We start from the raw sequence: 17704 nt of genomic DNA on the forward strand, positions 1-17704 counted from the left end.
AGAGTTTTGTAATAGGGTCACAATGTAGAAATGATCACTTTGTACCTTGTCTGCTTCCTGGAATATATCGATTGTTGACGCAACTGAATTATCTTGTTTTTAGTTTGCATTTTTTATATATTTCTTAAAGTGAGACATTTAATGGTTGTGTTATGTGAAAACACCAGGAGAAAATGACAGAAATAGGTCTTATTTCATAAATGTACTAAAATACTGTAATTAAAACAAAACAAAGGAAAATAAATTTACAAGCCCTGAAAGCAGCACAAAAGGGACATATAATATGTTCTGGTTTGAAACAATGACTGTAAACAAAACTACATTTGTACCAGAAAACAGAAAACAGTCACATCATGTACAAAATGTGGGAGTTTTTTCTTTTTTTTATTAAAGAACCTGAGGATGAAAGACAGACAAAAAGAGATGGAGCCAATCTATAGTTCAGTACTTGCTTCTGTTTACAGTGTCTTGTTAAGTAGCAATAAAATCAATTATAAAAAACACAATGATATACAGTACAGAGAGTAACAATAACTTACAATAAAAAAACAAAACATAACATGCAACAAAATTGAACTATATGTGCAAATATGCCTATAGGTAACACAGTATGAAGCTAACTGTCAGTGTCCTGCAAATACAGTATGAGTGACCCTCCTTTTCATGTTGTTTAGTCAATGGCACAATATATTTAATGTATGTATTTTTCTCTGATTCACATTTATACATTCATTGCAGTATTCATCAGCAGTATGTGCCGCGCTCACAGGAATATCACTTCTCTTAACTAAGCCAGTTCTGGTATTTGATTTGATGAGAATCTAGAATCTAGTCACAGTCCTCTATGCACTTTTTAATTTTTTCTTGTTGTCAGTTAATGTACTAATTAGCGCTGCAATGATTAATTGATTATTAATGGATCATTTAATTAATTGCCAACTACTTTGAATTGTTTTTTAAATTAAAATGTCCAAATTGAAAGGAATATTTTCTGGTTTCTTTGATCCTCTTACAAGAGTAAACTTAATATCTTTGTGTTTTGGACATTTGAGGGCGTTGTCTTGGGCAACAGTGATCAGCATTTTCCCCATTTTCTGTCATTTAACGGTCCAAACCACTGATCAGTTAATAATCGATTAATCGAGAAAACAATCAACAGATTAATCGATCATTAAATTAACCTTTAGTTGCAGCCCTAGTACTGATGTTGTTGCAGTAACGCTCTGAGAAAACAGTCAACAATGACACCGTCAAACAGCGACTTCCGCAGGAAACTGCTGAGAATGAAATTCTAAGTTGACACAACAAAAACATTCACCCCCAAGTCTCTTCATGTCACTGCTGCTAAACTTGTATACTATTAGTATGCAGTATGAAGAAATTCTATGTTTTCAGTGTAGTGCTTTCTCGCTATTTAAACAGTCATAAGAACCAGACGTTACAGAGGATTATGGATATTTTTTATAATTCAGCAAGAATGGAAAAACAGAGGTTCCCGTCTTCCTCTTGAATAGACTTAAAGCCAGTTCATGGAAGGAAGTTGGTTTCCCTGATCCCCTCCTACAGATGATGAACAATACAAAGTATATTTACACTCCGTGACCAGAAAATTAGAGACCCCAGCTCTGTGTCCTGGCCCTGCTCCGAGCTGCTGCATGTCCTGCAGTGACTCAGAGGACTTTCCTGCAGTTAAAGCTGACATGGTTAGCAGATGCCCCACTTTAGCTCATCCCAAGTTTAAGGGGACAGATGCAGCATCAGTGGTTAATGGTAGCAGGTAAATAACATTCATTTCATCATGTAGTGACATAGTGTAGATCCAGCTCGAGAGCGAGGGCCCACTTCTTCTACAGAGACAGAGTTTCTGCTTTTCTCATCACTGATGAAATAAAATACTGCTACGGTTTGACATCAGCAACATACAAAAATGACCAGAACCACGTCTGCACAGAACTGCTGCATGTTCAACTTCAACTTCCAGCCAACATTTCTTATGCTTTTTTTTTTTTTTTTTTTTAACCTGAACTTGAATTTGATTTTCCCCTTTGGTCCCAAGCCTGCTGCTCTGCTTTCACAGTTGTCTGCTGTTTTTCCAATCTGTGGTAATGCTTTCCTCATCAAAGAGCAGCTGTTGACCACTGTTGCCTGGGAACAGGGTTCGTGCCTCTTTTGACATGCACGGGGAAAAAGGGAGAATAATGGCAGAGACATGTAACCATGACTGAGGGGAGCATGACCACCTGTGAGGGCTGTAAAGGAGGTGAAAATCAAGCACTTCTTTTCTGCTCCCCTCACGGTGCTCGGTTGTGCCCATACATCAATAACCATGTTTCCATCAACAATTTTTTTGCGCATTTTTAAGTATCACATCAGAAAAAGATGATGGAAACGGAAAAATTCTTTTACAGACAAGCTGTTTTTCAAAAAGAGTTAATGAGCTTGACCGGAGATGGAAAAACTTTTTCTGAATTATTTCTGATGGCAACATTTAACGCAGATGATCAAAAGTTCCCGCTCAAGAGAAAAAGAAGAAGCTGTGTCTGCTGTTGGCTTTGACTGCCCAACTGAAACAAAAAAGACCTTCCTCCATTTCAGTCTCTTAAGACCAAGGCGAGTGGTTTTGGTTCTTCTTCATTGAGGTTTGTTAGTGACTTCCTCTGCTGTGTTTATTAATGTAGCCTATATAACCGCCTAGTTTACTGGCTTCAAACATGTAGATGCACTTTCTATTTTGCGACATTTCAAAAGTTGACTTCAAATTTGCTTGACAACTACATGTAAACACGGTTAATGAGGCTCAGCTGTCTTCCACCAGAGTTCAGACTGACCTGGCATTGTGAAAGAGCCCTCAGTTAATAAGCACCACCAACAACAATGTTCCCATTTTACAGTGACATAGACAAAAAACAAAAGATACGTACATTGTAGTGTATGTTAATGAACAGTGTGAGTGTGTCGACAGAGTGTCAGATGAGTCAAACTATTGGATCTCAAACTGTTCAACAATGGAATGTAAGAACACATTTGATGAAATGTTTTTTCAGTGAATTTGAAGAGGTAACAAATATTCATTATTACATTGGAAAAACATGCAAAAACTTATCAACATAAGTCTGCTCACATTCTTTAAGTTACTGGCTGACCCACTGGGAGCTCACCATAAAAATCCAGAGGGGAAGGAAGACTTTACTACTTATTTGTTTGACATAATGTTGAATGAATGAAATGAAGGGTGACTGCATGGAACTGCAGTTTATTTAATAACTAGTTGAAAATCTGCAGTGGTAGTGTGTCTGTCCTTACCAGCATTTCAGCCTTGATGATTATTGTCTTAGTAACTATACCAGTGTGATGCCTTCAGTTATGACAAGAGGGATTCTAGGAGTGAAAGTTCAATCTAAAGATCAGTGGACATGCAGGACGTGGATGGGGACTGGACCTAAGATAATGGGACGTCCTGAAGTGTTTCAACAAACCAGGCGTGTGTGTCTATGAGTACTGATAGAAGGGTTGTTCATCAGGTCTGAAGCCGTAGGCCGTAGCTGGTCGTCCAGGTGATGAGCTGGTCTGGTCAAAGACATCGTTGCCATCTCTGGAAAACAAAGGCAGTCACATTAACACAGTCTGTTTCTCAGATGTCTGCGATACCAGATAATCAATGCCTGGCAGTCTGGTCTGCTCTTTACAGCTGACAGATACACACATGTAATTGTCTGCTGTGGCAAAAATAAACTGGCACAACACTGCTTCTGCTGTTTTTCCTCATTTCAGTCCAATTAGCTGATAAAACAGGACAAATGATTTGTTCCTTTGCAGCTTTTTTATTCACTTGACTCACTTTATACCTGCTGTGAGCTCATATTTGTTGAGTAAGTGAACTCACCCTGTGTGGTGCAAGTCTCCATTCTGAGGCTGCAGGTCACTGAAGAAATCTGGGCTCACTGAGCCATCTGCTGGAGTTATTCCATCTAAAGACACACATGAGGTTAAAATCACTCATACTAAGCCAAAGTCAACATAACCAGTCTTGATTCCACCAGGAACAGCTGTATCGTGTTACAGCTGTGTTGTGGCCACGTTAGCTGGTTGAAGCCTAAACAGCGCTTCTGATTCCACCAGAAGTATCACAGCACATTTCAGAAGTGTCTCTCTGCTCCACTTCAAATCTGCACCTTGTCTGTTTTTGACAGATGTCAGAAGTCAGACACTGGAACAGCATAGAGCATTTAGTCAATTTTCAAAATAAAACACCATGTGTAAACTCAAAATCATAAAAAAAAATAGAAACAATTTAACTACGTAGTCTACTTATCCATGGTAGACGCACAAGAATCAAGGAAAAGTGACCAACTCAACAAAATCTGAGGAAATCAACATGTCTGGGCAAGCCAAACACTTCTGAAACGCTGTGTGGAGGCCGGATCAAAACCAAGTCACAGAAGCAGTCACAGACCTGTGCACGGTGGAATCAAGGCATAAATGTTACTACAGTAGCAACACAGCAACATCGCAGCTTTTCAGTGGATAAAAGTCAATCCACACTGACACCAAAAGCTGCTCATTCCTTGCTGAGGTAGTGCTCGATAAAGTATCAATTAGAATTTTATAATTTCATTCTTAATTTTAAAATGTCTAACTTTTTACACATTTTTCTATTGCATTTTATACATTTTTCTTATGATTGTATTTATTATAATGTTTTGGTGTACCACTGAATGGTACTGTTCTGTATCATATGAATGTTTGTAATGCTGTACAGTATTACCTGCGCTATAGAACAGATCAGTCCTGTCATTGTCGTTATCATAGAGATATGGTTCAGACTCATCGGCTTGGCGACTCTCAACCATCTCCAACCACTGGTTGTTATGGAAACGGAACTTCTCTGACTGAATCTTCCTCCCCCACTCCTCATCGTACTCCTGGAAGATGAAGAAATAGGTCAATAAGTTAGAGAGCAACCTACAGACAAAGACAGGACTGTGTGTTTCCATTCCTTATTAAAGATTGTCAGTGTGTTACTTTTGTTAGTTCAGGCTGCTGCTCTGTGTGCATCACTTACAGCGATAATATCGAGGGTGTTGTCACACACTTTTCTGATCTCAGCATTCTTGTCATGCATCAGATCTATCAGGTAGGCTGGAGCCTCTGGAGAGACGGTTAAAGAAAGAAACACTTTGAGGGAGGTGATGGAGGATGTTACAGTCTGTCATGTTACAGTCTGTCATGTTACAGCCTCCTCAACTTGAACTTGAATTGAGGACAGACATATTGCACTGTGGGAAGGATACGGGTGTCTTTGATGATGACGTCTCGTGTAGCTTGATGAAACACCATCTGATAGAAGACGTAGACAATCTGACACACAAACTCATCATCCTCCTGTTGGGCTACATTCAACAAACACAAGAACATGTGAAAGGCAGGTTACAGTATAAGTCATTTCAAGTCTAGCACTGTTTGGTTTACTTGTTTTCATATGAGCAGCCTTTTGTTTGTCTTTAACTTCACTGGGCATCTGGACATCTGAAAATTCAAAATCCAAAGGGTGTGTGAACATTTACCACTCATGGTGTTCATTAACAAAACCACAGGTGTGTGTTACCGTTCAGCAGCTCGATAAGTGCAGGAATAATGCCAGATTTAGCCAACATGGCGGCACAGGCGTCGTCCATGGAAACCGTCCCGATCATTATCACCACCTCCAGGATGAGGTCATCCTCCGCTGAGCCTGAAACACACACAAACACACACATAAGCAACTGAAGAGGCAAACCTCACGAGAAGGAACTTTATTCAGTGTTGGTGATCGAGGTTGTTGTAGTAGAAAATACATTTCTGCATTTCTGTGATTAAATTTAATCACTGTATGAATCCAGTATTTTGATCAATGGTCTGTAATTATTATGAACATCATAAAACAGCAGTGACACAGAATAAGACTAATAACAGACTAATGACACTAAAATGTACATTCATTATTATTATTTGAATGTGCTTTATATGCCTCTTTTTCGGGATAATGATTGAATAAAACATTTAAATATTAGTGACACATGTTTTTGATATTTATTTATGGTAAAGTAATTGTTGTATAATTTGAGTCATTAAAAAATATTTAGAATAATCAATATATAGTCATTATATTGAAACTGAAAAAAAGAATCATTTGCTTAATCAATTTAAAATGAACCGTTATGGGTAACTAATATTTGGAATAACAAAAACCCAATAATGACACGGCAGATATCTTTTCACAAACACCCACTGTGATAAAAACATCGCTAACATCTGGTTGTTATGATTTGTCTGCTGTAGAATAAACTTTATCATAAGAGACAATGAATATATGGTAATTAGGTTTGAGGTTAAACTCAGTAAAAATAAAATAATTTAAATAACTATAAATAAAAACACAAAGGTAAAGAATACACTTGAAGAAATTTGCAAAACCATACATAGCCTACAGCTGAGCTGCAATGAATAACTGATAATTAAATTAAGCACCAACTGTTTTCATAATAGGTTAATCGGTTTGAGCAACTGTTCTTAAAAATCATCTTTCTTTACTCCTCTCTGACAGTAAACTAAATATCTTTGGGTTGTGAGTAAAACAAGACATTTGAGGACATCATCTTAAGGTTTGTGAAAATTTCACAATTTTCTAACACTTTAAAACAAACAACTAATTGATGATTAATTGAGAAAATAATTGACTGATTAATTGACTATGAAAATGAAAATCATTGTTAGTTGCAGCTCTACCCTGCAGTCGTATTCTGTAAAAATGTGGCTATGATCAGTTGGACTCTAAAACCGATTACACGCCTTATCATTAAAGGATGCTCCCTGGTTTATGTCTGTGTGTATTCTCTAATTCTCATCAGTACCTGGTTTGAGTCTGTCTTTGAGGTAGGGCACCAGGTTGTACTCCTTCAGCACCAGCTCCCAGTCCAGGTCAGGGATGGTGAGGTTGGCCAACGTCCCCAGACACTCCAGAACCCACACCTCCTCCTCCTCTGCACGGATCTCTGCTGCCAGGTCACCAACATAGTCCTGACAGAGACAGAAGAGACATGTCGTTCATGGGCCACTAAAACCCTCCTGTAAAGTGACAGACTTCTCTACTGATAGTACTACTACCACAAACAGTAATACTAAAACTTAGAACAAACACTAACACTGATAACAACAATACTTGAGTATTTCAGAGGAGTGTTGTTGTTTTTTATGTTTTTGTAACTGACTATGAACAGTGGTTTGGTCGGTCCATCATGCTGTGAGATGTTTCTGATCATCTTCATCAGAAGGCAGTCCTTCATCTTCAGAGCTCTCTTCATAAGCATCTTTAAACCATTTCCTGGACAGAGAGACACAAACAAAGGCTCTTTTTAAACAGAAGTATTGTCTCTCCAATAATCACAGATCAAACAAACAGGGTTGAACACATAAAACTCCCTTCCAAAGCCAGAAACTGAGTCGAGACCCAGCTCTACAGTACATCATCACCACCACTCAGAAAATGGAGGATGTACTTATGGAAAAGTTGTTGTGTCAGCCATCATCTGGGCATAAATGCAGCTCAGCATACCTTCACACATGAGTTGTGCGTTCCTCTTGTTTGCCGCCAGGTTGATACAGATGGAGATGATCTCTGCTTCGATTTCCTCCTCGCTGTGCTCATACAGCATTTGCATTAGCTAGATGGAAACGCAAACACATTTTACCTGTGACTTAAGAACCATCAAAGTCAGTGTATAGGATGAAGTGAAGAGCTCATATTACTTTAGTTTATTTAAAGTGATTTGAAGTGGGTCTCACTGTACCTGAGGTATGCAGTCAGTGTAAACAAACATGCCCTTGAAGCGGTCGTCGATGCTGATGTGATACAGGATACGCATGGCTACCTGACGGTTGTTCTCGTCACCTGCATGACAACAAACACACAAACACCAGTCAAAATAATCTTATACTTATCGACTGACCACAACTGACAATTACAATTACAGGTGGAGAAAATAAGACTACCATCTCGCAATATTTAGGAACAATAGACTGATATCTTATAACCATCCTAACAGCTCTGTGGAGCAGAGCTTTGAGCTAAATGCTAACGTCAGCATGCTAACATGCTCACAATTACTATGTCAGGGGGCAGCAACCTCCAACTCCAGAGCCACATGTGGCTCTTTTGCCCCTTTTCAGTGGCTCCCTGTGGCTTTGACAAAAAAATGAGACGAATAACAGTTCTTTATTAACATTTTAATTTGCATTTATGTTTGTTAGTCTACAGTGATTCTCATCATTCTTAAATTGTAACAAATATGTAGCCTATATAACAAATTTAAGAAAAAAAAGTTTTTTTTATTATTATAGTCTAGTATAGTATTATAGTATAAATACAATGTGCATCATAGCCCATACTTGCCAACCTTAGCTCCTCAAAATTAGGGAGCATTTCTAAATCAAAATGGGAGAATTTTTGAGTTTCATAGACTTTGTTTCCTGTATCCTGGTGACTTTTAAAGAATGAAAATATCAACTAACATGCACATTTTTTGCAAGCAGGTAACTGCAGATGATGTCTAAATGGCAACTTCTACTAATTACTTAGCTAAACAATGTGACCACGGCGTTTAATCAGTAGTTCAGTTTCAATTTTCATTACAATAACACAGAAAAATGTATATTTTACAAATGTTTTTCTAAGGATGTATTAGTTTTAGGCTTTCTGCAAGAAAAAAAAGGTGCAAAAATTTGTCATAAATCTGTCAAAAATATGGGAGAATTGTGATCTCTGAAGGAAAGTGGCAGAGGGCAATGAAAAACAGGGGTCTCCTGGGAAAATTGGGAGGGCTGGCAAAGACTCAGTGCCTTTTCCCCTCTCCTCAGGCTTTCGATGGACGCCACCCCCCCCCAAAAAAAATGTTTCAGTGTAAAATAGAAAAATTAATAGTTGCAGCTCTAGACCATTTTTTTTTTTCCTTTTTGTCCAAAAATGGCTCTTTTGATAATAAAGGTTGCAGACCCCTAGACTATGTTAACACAGTGATGTTAAGCAGGTGCAAAGTCTACACCATGTTTACTATTTTACAGGACTTCACCATCTTGCAGGTATTTGGTCATAAATCTTGACTGTCCATTTAATAGTTGTTGAGAAACTTCAGTCTGAATCAAAATAGTGGCCCGACCAACCAACAGGCACATTCCCATCCATAGAACCATGCAATACACAGTATAATGTGCTGGACATGCAATATTTGTATATATTGTATTGTATGTATATGTTAGTGTGTGCTGTTACCCAACAAGGCAGTCAGTTTAGGTAACAGTCCAACTTCCACCATCTTGGCTCTGAGTCCTGAGTCGAAGGAGAGGTTCAGCAGCAGACGCAGAGTCAGGTTCAACAGGTCTTCATGGTCACAGGGAACCAGACGAGTCAGTCGTTCTATAGTGTCCACCTCAGCCTGCAGGTCACAAACATCAAAGAGCAATGAGTACAAGACAGGCAGATGATTATACACTAATGAAAACATACCTTTTGATATTATATTCCATTTCTGCCACATTCTGCAAATAGATCCCCCTAAATCTTACACACTGGATATTTAAACACACCTCTTCCACTCACCATGTCATTCTTGTTCTCCAGGAAGATGGACAGTTTTTTGAGGAATGAAACCACCAGGACCAGCAGCTCCTCGTCGTCCCGCTCAAGAACTTTGACCAGCAGACCCACAATGTTTTTATTCCTCATCTTCAGCTCTGTTCTCGTGTCCTCAGCAAGGTTCAACAGGAGGTAAAGAGACACTGGGAGACAGTGAGAGACATAGGAGGAGTAAATATCATATCACATAGGTATAAAAAAAAGTGCTATTATAATCATTTTTATTATAAAATTGATCTTCTATGAAAATGTTGGCCCTTTTAAGTTGTGTCCCAGATTTCTGTCAGATTTTTACAAAAACATGATTTAATCAGGCATGTGAAGGGTTAGCTATACCCTAAGGACCCCTGTCTCACTTCCTGGGCTGCGTCCAGCCCCAACAAAACGCAGCAAAACGTACAGGGAACTATTCTCCCACTCAACTCATTAGTATAACACTGCATAGGTGTGCAAGTTACTCCTGTCTGACCCTGATGAAGGCCTGTGTTGGTCGATATGCACTGGTCATTTTTTAAACCTTTCTGCCATTTAAAATAAAAGCATTTTAACTTTATACAAACTTTAAAGTGTGCCTTGGTGTGCTTTTGAGGGAGCCTTGCATTTTTGATTTTTTACTAAGACTGTTTAACCTTTTCAGTGAGCCCTTCAACTGAAGAATAAGCAGCAAAATGTATATTTAAACAGAAACAGTACAGCATAGAACACTCTATTGTGCACACAAGCGCACTGCACAACGAAGCCTTTTTAATATGGCAGTGTTTACATACACGTTGCTGCTGATTGGGTACTATGGTTCACCAACCAAACCAGTGAAAACATATCTGAAAGCCAATTGCACACTGTTGTGCACTGTTTTGAGGGCGCCATTCAAACTGGAAACCGTAGCAAAACGGTAATGAGAAAAAATTAAACCCCCCCCCCATACATATTCTTAAGAATGAGTGACAGACATTATACCTCGGAGCAGCTGCTCCTGTTTAGCCAGAAGACCTTGGTATTTTCTCAGAGCTTTGTCCTGGTCTCTTCTTAGCGAGCCGTTCTCTGGTGCTGACTCACGTACAAGAAAGTGTGTTAAGAAAAACACGTTGTACAAACACATGCACACAAAATCAGTCACGTAGAGCATACAGGAGGAGGATGGAGGGTGGAAAAAGATCAAATAGAAGAAGCAAATGTGATCAAAGGATATAAGCCTTGTTTTTCTTGCGTAGCTCCTCGCGCCACACATCATATCTCTTCAACTCATGTTCCACCACGCTCATACACAACGCTCCTATTTTATAATGACTCACAACTCCGTGAAACTGGGAGAAACTGGAGGAGAGGAGAGACACACCGTGTAAAGGATGAAGTAGAACAGCAAGAAACACTAAAGGAGTGTGTCACTGTGTGTGTGTGTGTGTGTGTGTGTGTGTTACCTGGAGAAGCAGAAGAAGATGTAAATGATGATGGTAGCCAGCTCTACGCTCTGTTTCCAGTCCTCCCTCAGTACTCTGGCCAGAGCACCCAGAGCTGCCTCTGCACACACATGGACACACACACACATACACACACACACATTACACAAGAGCACAAGTGTGCACTACTTGATTGTCTGTTTTAGAAACTTGTAACCTTCAGCTACAGCAGGCGTTGAGTTCACCACAATCTTTTGAATCAATTTGTTATTGACACACATATTTATGTGTGTTACAACCACTTTCACCTTAGTCAGACTGAGACAATATACTTATCTTCCAATCTGATGCTATCACAATATTTGGGTGCCAATTAGATATGTAAGCTTTGTGATTCTACAAGTATTTAATATTATGATTTATTGCATATTGTTTGGTTTTTTTAACACTAGACTATGGGAAGAAGTTCAAACACAGACTTCTTGATTGTAAATTGTGAGTCATATTGCCAAAAACAATGAAACCCATACACTTCAAAAAATACACTTCGTCTTCTGCTGGATAAAAGCAGTAACTTCTTTCCACCTTGTCTAATAAGTATATACTGAAATGAAGCAATTTAATTTGAACTACAGTGATTCATGAATCAAAAACATAAATTAGAACATAGGTTTAAAATAATCACAATATGTAAGGGAATCAATTTTCCTCCCAGCCCAAGTAAACACATCACAGTGTGAAAGTCTAGAAAAATGATTGTTGATTTATTAATGAAACTTTCTGTTGTAAGACTCTTAACTTCCATCATTAGACAGCAGTGGCTTTCACTTCCATTTTATCTGAGGGCTGCGACTGATAAAAGGTCAGTCTCTCAAAAATTGAGCTTGACGTGAAAATCTTACATTAATTCAAACAGCATGTTTCAATCATTTACCAATATGGAAAATATCAGAACATTTCATTTCATTTTTTCTGATCTATTTTATGTGCACTTCATGAAAGGTTTTCCCCGTGCTGCTGTGATTACCTCAAGTCTGGTACATCTCTGATTAGAAAAACAGCAGGACTGCGCAGGGATTAGTATTATGTCTCTAGCTTGTAAAGAATCAGGAGAAATAAACTGGGTATTCAGTCACTATGATCAAAAAAGAGCACTCAAGAAACCCAACCTAAGGGAGAAGACATCATAACCACACCCTCTGACTGGCTTGAGCTTCAAAAAAAGGGAAAAGAAATGTACCACATTTAACTAGTAAGTCATTTCAGTTTGAATTAAGTGTAGGTGTTAGGTGTATTAGAATGAAAGTATACCGTTGTGCAGCAGCTCCTCCAGGTTATCAGGGTTGCGGGCGAGCTGCAGAATAAGAGCAGAGCCTCTGATCTTCTCTGGGATTCCTTCATAGAGCAGCTCAACATACTCGTCCACTCTGGTTATACTGGCCTCCTCATTTAACTACACAGACAAACACGAACACAGACACATTCACACAGTGTTACTGACTTATATTAACAAGGCATGACACACTACTCAAGTCAAACAAACTCTTAGGTTTTAGCCTTTCAGCAGCCATATTGTTAAATAAACGAAACGGAAATAAATAAATAAGAAATCATAGATCATTGCATGATACAGAGGGCTAAGACTTGTTGTTGTCAAATCAGGATAGAGACCTAAAGATTGGTCACATAAAAACAGAACAAAATCTAATGAACTGACCATCTCTATGAATGAATGAACAGACAGGGTCAGTGTTTGAAGTTGTTACCTCCATTCCTTCGAACGGTGTCAGCTCTCTGGGTTTCACAGCTCTTTTCTCTTTCTTCTCCACTGGTGAAACAAAAGACAAACAGTTAACAATAAATGTACTACCCTACTGTATTTCCTTCAAAACCTGAAGCTTTGTTTAATTAACTATATGGTTAATAATTTATTATTATGGGTTTATTATTTTACACATCAACGCCAGAGGACAAGTTAACTTGATATTTTCTTTCATTGACTGTTTTTTAACGATGATGGAAAAATTACCTTCAGACATATAAAAGGGAGATAGAGAAATCTTTATCAAAATAACCACAAACTCACTACATGGACATCATATATTTCAAGTAAAAAAAAAAAAAAAAGTAAAAATCCATGAATGAAAGAAGACAGGGACAGACACACCCTGGCACTGCTGGCAGAAGAGCCGTGGACGACATTATTCTGATCAGCGTGCATGAGAATTAATTACAATATAATATGTTTGAATATATTTCTCCCCCTTTCCCTAATGGTCTGAATAAGTCATAATAATAAATAAGTCAGAATAAGTCAGTAGACCTCCACTGTTGACATGAAAGTGACCACACCACTGGTGTCTCTGTTCATCTTTTGTCTCCACGCCCTAAACAGGCATAATCTGCAAGTTTGTTTTGTATAATAACTGTGATTCCGATCGAAATCAAAATGGCGGATAAAAAATAAACTATAATTCTAGAGTCAATAATTTTTATGAACCTCTCCATCAAAATGACACACAACGAGAAAGTCTAACACAAACTCTGATCTATGCATGAATCTTTTCATTGTGTATTCAACAATACATACAGTACTGCAGTACTGTGCAGTCCCTCCAGGATGTTGCGATCACAACAATTCACAAGAGAATTTGGCGCGGCATGCAAGTTTGTCCAAACTCAGCAACTTTTCCATGTATTTGACCAATCAGCATTGCTTCTCACGAGTCCCACAACCAGACCAGTCCCTCACGAAAACATCATACATGTACATCTCTGATAAATGTCGATAATAATGACAAAGATTATGTTGTCTTCAGTACTCGTGACAAAATAAAAAAAAAATTACAAATGCAAAAAAAGTATAATAAAACAAAACATTCAGTCGGTTGACAATGCTCGGCACATTTTTATTTTATAATTTTGTGCTTGCTGTTTTGACTGAATTTCAACTCTTACCCTGGAACAAGTTGCCTTTAATTTAAATGAATTATACAAAAAATATATTTATTTATTTATCTATTTATTTTTCTCCCTGCTATTCAACTCTTGTACTACAAGAATTTTTTTTCTTTGTGCTTGGCGATCTACAATTTTGTCTGATTTCCTTTTTCTACATTTTTGCAATGAATTTTTCATCACAAAAAAAAGCTATTTTCCTCAACAATTTTCACTTGCTCCTGCCATTTCATCGCAAAAGATGTCTAAAAACAGTGCAACATGCATCACAGTTTTTTAAGAAAAGCTGCCAAGAAATGAGGCTGCAACAATCCCAAAAACATTGGCAAAATCCTGGAGGGACTGACTGTACATAGCAGGAACTACATGGCAAATCAATTTACTGGTAACATTTAAGACTCCTCAAAGATTAAACATATCCAACTGGTGTGGAGCAATGTTAACAACATTCCATGCTGTGATGTTTCATGTGGACCATAGAAAGAACTGCATTCAACATGCGTCAGTTAATAGTTATCCCAGAGACAAATAAAATCATTCAAACATCTGACGCATGTTTTCTTAAGCCTACAAGTAAAAGTTTATGTGTACAAGGTTGACAGTGTGGCCTGAGCGTTGTGCCAGATGACATGAGGATTGTGATCAAATTTTGATGGTGAAAATGTAGATGCATTCAAATGTATAGTAAGAGTGTGATAATGGTGACATGACTGACTTTTGCCCTCCACTGGTGATGATTTCCTGTTCTGCAGGTAGTAGAGGAGCTGCTCCACCTGGGGCAAACGGGAGGCAGGGATGAGTTTACACTCCTCCACCACTTTCTTGGCCAAAGCGCCCACATCAGTACTAGGTGACAGACTTTTCACACGGATACTGGAGGGAGAAAGAGAGGACAAAGAGAAGGGTGACAGGTGGATGGGTGAGAGTATCACAATGGTGATTTCAAGAACCTGCCTGAATAAAACTAAACCAATTCAAATGAGGATTATATGAAAAGAGGTAGAGCCTCTAACCACAAAAAACATTTCAATGATAGACCTGTATCACTATTTTAATTCAAGTAGAGAAAGAAGTAGTGATGGAACAACAGCCCAAGAGGGCATGAGAGCGAAAGAGAGATATGTAATGAAAATCAAGAGTACACTCACATCTTTTGTCCCTCCTTGCGTTCGCCCAGCATGTGATCTCCACTCTCTCCAAGTATAGACGCTTCCACCTCATAGTGGACGACAAGGGCCTTCTCTGTTGGATGGACATCCAGACTGCCTGCAGTCACTTTGCTGTGGGTGATGAACAGACAGTTAAAGGGACCGTAAAGCAACAATAAGTGTGTGTTCTGAAACGTGTTATTAACCACCTAGCCAAATTTGAATGATTATTAAATCTCTAAGTATGTAAAATTAGGTCATGTTTCAGGTCCACTCAAAAAACACTGAACACAGAAATAGTGAACAACAGTCTAACAGTCCAACTCCACAATTCAGTAATACACAGTTCTCAGTCTTTTCACATTTTCAGCAACTGTTTTAACACATATAACATGTTTAGAAGAAAAAAAATCCTTTTCCTTTAAGTAAATAATAAATCAAACATCTAATCTCTATTCCAAAACTTATTAAAATACTATTTAACTCATTTAAGATGCAAATTAAATAAGCTGCCTGAAGCGGTGTCTGCATACGTTTTTTGTTTATCAGCCCTCTGATTGCCTCCACTGAGGCTGATTATCTCAAAATGCCTGATTAATCAGGCTGATGAATCAGTCTCTCACTACCTTGCACAGGGCTCAATGAAATCCATAATAAATAAGCAGGGTGACATAAATTTCTGTCTCGAGAATATGACCTTATTAACCTTTTTTTTCTCATTTATACATTTCAAACATACCATGACAGCTGAGATGTTTATCATACCTCTTTTTCAGAAATTTGATAATAACTTATTGATAATGAGTGACACACAAGACGAATAGATTCTGTTTGAATCTGAACTATCATGCAAACTGTTGTAACTGTTTTATCCATCCACCGATTTATCCATCCACCCAAACAATAACGTTGTACTGTACACTGTACAGGAAGACACGCCCAGGCACAGACATACAAATGGCTGTACTGGCCGGCTAACGGGCTAACATATGTTTTCATAAAGGGCTGGATAATGAGACAGATTAGATCAGCTCACAGTGTAAACTATCAGACAGTAAATAAATTCCATAAAAGACAGCTGACTAGCAAGTCAGTTTATCGGTCACCGTTTCACAGTACTGTAGCCTGCTAGCTCTGTTAGCTGTAACCCAGATATCCCAGCCTCCTTCACTAAGGGGATGTAATGCCAAACCCCATTTTAACAATCTGTCCGTTGAATGGCGATGAGTTTACCGACCAAAACTCAGGACAGCTGGACAATGAAACAGGTTTTAAATTGTTTTTATGATCTTTTGGTGGATTCGGCACTGTATGTATGTACAAAGGTTGGTTCCGTAGCTTGCTTCCCACAGATACGCTCCCTTCTCTGCATTAGTTAAAGCCATCTTCCACGAAGGGGCGGTTTTGGAGAGGCATGGTTGTGGAAGCAACCGCACTGGTTATAAAATATGAGATTTATTTCTTATGTGTAAGTTATGTATGGATTATACATATGCCGAATTGGCTGGTTGGTCATAGTAGATTAGAAAATCTCTTCAACCATCCCACAGTTAGAACGAGCTTTTTCTGGCGAGCAAGAAAAATAATTTTGCCCGTAGTTTGACCAGAAATAAGTATGAGCTTCTGTCCCGGCGACAGGAACGCTCGCATAAGGACCAAACAGATACAATGAAATTTCAATAACAAGCGTGTCATTCGGGCGCTTGTTAAACACATAAAGTATAGTTACAGATGTATGTCTAGTACAGACACCATATTTTCAAATTAATGTTATAACGTGCAAGAGGCACCCCAGTAAGGTTAGCTAGCTAATGTTACTATTTCCCAAATTATATTGAATTAAGTTAACATTAGTCACGTCTTACCGTTTGAGGTAGCGCGCGTCATCCTGCATCTTTCTCAAATTATTTTTATTCGGATTTTAATGTAAATTGAAAGCTTTATCACATTTAGCGAATCTTCCAAATCACGACCAGAGAAATCCGTGAGCTAATCGCTAGCACCACTATCAAAACAGCGGGACTGAACTACAAACATGGAAGTCTTCCTTCTTCTTCGTGTTTTTTTGGCAGATCGCAAACCAACTTTAAAGATGCCTACCGCCACCTACTGTGTCGGAAATGTTTTCAGTTTAAAGAAGTAAAATTACATTCTGAAAAACATTTACACGAACCATTTACAAAGCAGATGAACAGCCTGAGATGTCTTTAAAAAGTGCAATTTCAACGTCTCTTTCCTCATTCATCAAACCCAGTGTATTACAGTATACAGATGCACAAAAATCAAAAATCTAAAATCTTTTAATTTTCCCACACATTTCCACTCTGATCTGCAATTAATCAATAATCAGTTTTTTACATTTTACAAAGTGGGCCAGATTGGACCCTTTAAGCCTTTTAATGTATACATGTGTATCTATCTATCTATCTATCTATCTATCTATCTATCTATCTATCTATATATATATACACACACACACACATATGTACATATGTATATATCATGGATCTTTAATGCACAACAAAAGACCTATA

The 17704-nt window shown here is 38.2% G+C and overlaps 1 protein-coding gene across 1 annotated transcript; it reads right to left on the reverse strand.

Moving 5' to 3' along the window:
- Positions 1–2419: 2419 nt before the first annotated feature.
- Positions 2420–17171, reverse strand: LOC146318331 (kinesin-associated protein 3-like). Its single transcript, XM_084732588.1, has 20 exons — positions 17036–17171; positions 15171–15302; positions 14738–14895; positions 12831–12892; positions 12376–12517; positions 11086–11185; positions 10857–10981; positions 10625–10723; positions 9632–9810; positions 9305–9467; positions 7827–7927; positions 7592–7700; positions 7248–7360; positions 6891–7056; positions 5606–5731; positions 5292–5390; positions 5063–5148; positions 4766–4922; positions 3884–3968; positions 2420–3592 (listed from the first exon to the last, which is right to left on the reverse strand). The coding sequence occupies exons 1-20, from the start codon at positions 17062–17064 to the stop codon at positions 3490–3492; spliced, it is 2334 nt and encodes a 777-aa protein (XP_084588714.1). The 5' UTR covers positions 17065–17171; the 3' UTR covers positions 2420–3489.
- Positions 17172–17704: the final 533 nt, after the last annotated feature.

The sequence above is a fragment of the Lutjanus erythropterus genome, chromosome 12 (genome assembly GCF_056507025.1).
Source record: "Lutjanus erythropterus isolate fLutEry1 chromosome 12, fLutEry1.hap2, whole genome shotgun sequence".
NCBI lineage: Eukaryota > Metazoa > Chordata > Actinopteri > Lutjaniformes > Lutjanidae > Lutjanus > Lutjanus erythropterus.